This window comes from Dipodomys ordii, unplaced genomic scaffold, assembly GCF_000151885.1.
Source record: "Dipodomys ordii isolate 6190 unplaced genomic scaffold, Dord_2.0 Scaffold28, whole genome shotgun sequence".
NCBI lineage: Eukaryota > Metazoa > Chordata > Mammalia > Rodentia > Heteromyidae > Dipodomys > Dipodomys ordii.
Genome location: NW_012267244.1, coordinates 15,363,532 through 15,366,691, shown reverse-complemented (window position 1 = coordinate 15,366,691; position 3,160 = coordinate 15,363,532). Strand labels below are relative to the sequence as shown.

Genomic DNA, 3,160 nt, shown 5'->3' with positions numbered 1-3,160 from the left:
AAAAAAAAAAAAAAAAAAAAAACTTTTTTAAATTCCAGAAACATGCTTTGGGAAGGGAACATAAAGAGGTATTATACTTAGTAAAATAAAGAGATCAGTTCTAGGTTGAAGTTACATCTAAGACAAAAAAAATAGTATAATTTCAGAATAATTTGACAAAATCAGCCTTAGAACATAAAAATGGAACCCCTCTCCTTCCCATCTATCCTTATGCACCCTGAAATTAAATCATATTGGTTTGGTATTCAGTACCTGAGATTCCGGTTTATACTTATCCACCCATGGTTCATTTTCAGACATCCATCCATTTGAATTTTCTAGACCATGAAACTCTTCTAAAGGAGATAACTTTATTTTTTTTCTAGTTGGAAATCTGCTACTTTCTAATACGGAAGTCACATTTTTCCTTCTATGACTGGAATTATTCACACCTGAAGAGTCAGTAGTAATAGTAGAGATGGATGTATTCTCTGAAAAATCATCAAATGAGGGGTCTACCCAGCCTGTTACCTGAAAACACAAATGAATAAACAAAAATTAGGTAAATTATTTTTTTTTGCTTCTATTCTATAAAGCTGAACTACTCTGGATGAAAATATTCCTATAACACAAAATAAAATAAAAATATCACAAACTGGGCTGGGAATGTGGCTCAGTTGGTAGAGTACTTGCCTTGCATGCATGAGGCCCTGGGTTCGATTCATCAGTACCACATAAGCAAAAAAAAAAAAAAAGCCAGAAGTGGTGCTGTGGCTCAAGTGGTAGAGTGCTAGCCTTGAGCTGAAGAGCTGAGGGACAGCACCCAGGCTGAATTGAGGCCCCACAACTGACCCCCCCAAATATATATGTATATATCCCAAACTATCTTATTTATTTATTTTTCTCAGCAGTCCTGCTATGTATCTCAGCTAGCTTCAAACTCATTATCCTGCCTTAGTCACTTGACTACTAGGATAACAGGCAGATACCACAAAACCCATCACCTTTTTATTATTCACCTTTATATTATTCACTTTATTTTTATTCTTATTTACTTTTAATTTTTTGTTATTAGAAAGGTGATATACAGCAGGGTTACAGTTACCTAAGTCAGATAAAAAGTAGATTTCTTTTTGGACAATGTCTCCCCTACCCTTGCCCCCTCCCAGTTTTTCCCTCCTGTCCCACCCCTACAAGTTGTATAGTTCATTTTCAACATAAGGTCTAGAAAGTACCACTGCTGCATTTGTTCACTCTTTGTCCTTCCATTTCTGTGCCCTACCTTATCCTCCTCTGGTTTCCATTTCCCAGAGTTCATTTCAATAAATTATTTTATATGATCAGGCACATCATTTCTTTTTAATTTTTGTGAAAGGGGCAATACATGCAGGCCTAAGCTAATCTCAACTTGTGATCCTCCAGCCTCAGCCTCCCAAATGCTGGGAAACAGACATACATCACTGTGCTTGGCTTTTTTTTTTCCTTTTTTTTGTCAGTCCTGGGGCTTGAATTAAAGGCCTGAGCACTGTCCCTGAGCTTCTTTTGCTCAAGGCTAGCACTTGAGTCACACCACCACTTTCAGCTTTTTCTGCTTATGTGGTACTGAAGAATCAAACCCAGGACTTCCTGAATGCAAGGCAAGCACTCTACAACATTTCCAACCCCCTGGCTTATTTTATTTTGAAGGCAAGGTCTTGCTATATAATATAGGCTGGCCTGAAACTCAAGTTCTTCCTGCTTCTGTTCCCTGAGGGCTATGAACAAATTAGACCTTGAAATAAGCTGGGCGCCGGTGGCTCACGCCTGTAATCCTAGCTACTGAGGAGGCTGAGATCTGAGGATCTCAGTTCAAAGTCAGCCCGGGCAGGAAAGTCCGTGAGACTCTTATCTCCAATAAACCACTAGAAAACCAGAAGTGGTGCTGTGGCTCAAGTGCACTGGCCTTGAGATGAAGAGTGCAGGGACAGTGCCCAAGCCCAGAGTTCAAGCCCCACAACCAACTAAATAAATAAATAAATAAATAAATAAATAAATCAAACTGGCTCCATGTTATTATTTTTCCACTTTACGGTAAGCACATAAATTTGAATATTTTCCTACTTAGCCAATGTAATGATAAATCACACCAGACTAAGAAAATAAGTTAATTCTTTATATTAATAATCTTCTCAAAATAAAGAAGAGTATTTTTTAAACTCTTGGTATACCTGAAACATGAATATTACCTATTTTTAATAAACAGAACAAGCTAGGCACTGGTAGCTCATGCCTATAATACTCGCTATTCAAGAGGCTGACATCAAGAATCTCAGATGAAAGAGCCTGGGAAGACAAATCCTCAAGATGCTTATCTCCAATTAACCAAGAGGATGGGTGTGGAGACCGCTACAGCGGGAGAACCTCAGTTCAAGCCCCAGTATCAGCACAACAAAACAAAGTCGGTGGTGGCTCACGCCTGTAATCCTCACTACTCAGGAGACCAAGATGTGTGGATGGTGGCTCAAAGCAGGCTTGGGCAGGAAAGTCCATAAAACTCTTATCTCTAATTAACCACAAAAAATAAAACAAAACAGAAGTAGAGCTGTGGCTCAAGTACTACCATGACAGCCTTAAGCAAAAAAGCTCAGGGACAGTGTCCAGGACTTGAAATCAAGTCCAGGACCAACACCAAAAAACAAAAACAAACTTAAAAAAACAAATGAACAAAAAATACAAGAACTAGGAGGGGGGAGGGAGAGATATATCTTATAAATATAGCATTTGCCTAGCATGAACAAAGCTGTGGGTAGTTTGACTTGCAGCAATAAATACACACACACACACAAACACTCTCTCTCTCTCTCTCAAATATATAATTTTAGCAAGACATAGCAATAAAAAGAATAACAATTGTGCTGTGGCCAAATTAAGAACCATTTCATATATCCAAATAATTCATATTAGCTTTAAATTTGTGAAAAGAAAGAAGAATCATAATGTAATAACTACTAACTAGGACACTATTATTTTTCTTCAACATACCTTTTTTGGGGGGGTCCGGTCGTGGGGCCTGAACTCGGCCTGGGCGCTGTCCCTCAACTCCTCAGCTCAAGGCTAGCGCTCTACCACTTGAGCCACAGCGCCACTTCTGGCTTTTTTCTTTTTGCTTATGTGGTGCTGAGGAATCGAACCCAGGGCCTCA

The 3,160-nt window shown here is 38.8% G+C and overlaps 1 protein-coding gene across 2 annotated transcripts in view; it reads right to left on the bottom strand.

The window, feature by feature from the left end:
- Positions 1–18: 18 nt before the first annotated feature.
- Positions 19–3,160, bottom strand: part of LOC105985374 (cell cycle checkpoint protein RAD17-like) — a 6,557-nt gene continuing 3,415 nt past the window's right edge. For both annotated transcript variants that reach the window (XM_013015893.1, XM_013015894.1), the window contains exon 3: positions 19–510. In XM_013015893.1, the coding sequence (XP_012871347.1) occupies positions 229–510 (282 nt within the window). In that variant the 3' untranslated portion in view covers positions 19–228. The remainder of the gene's footprint in view (positions 511–3,160) is intronic.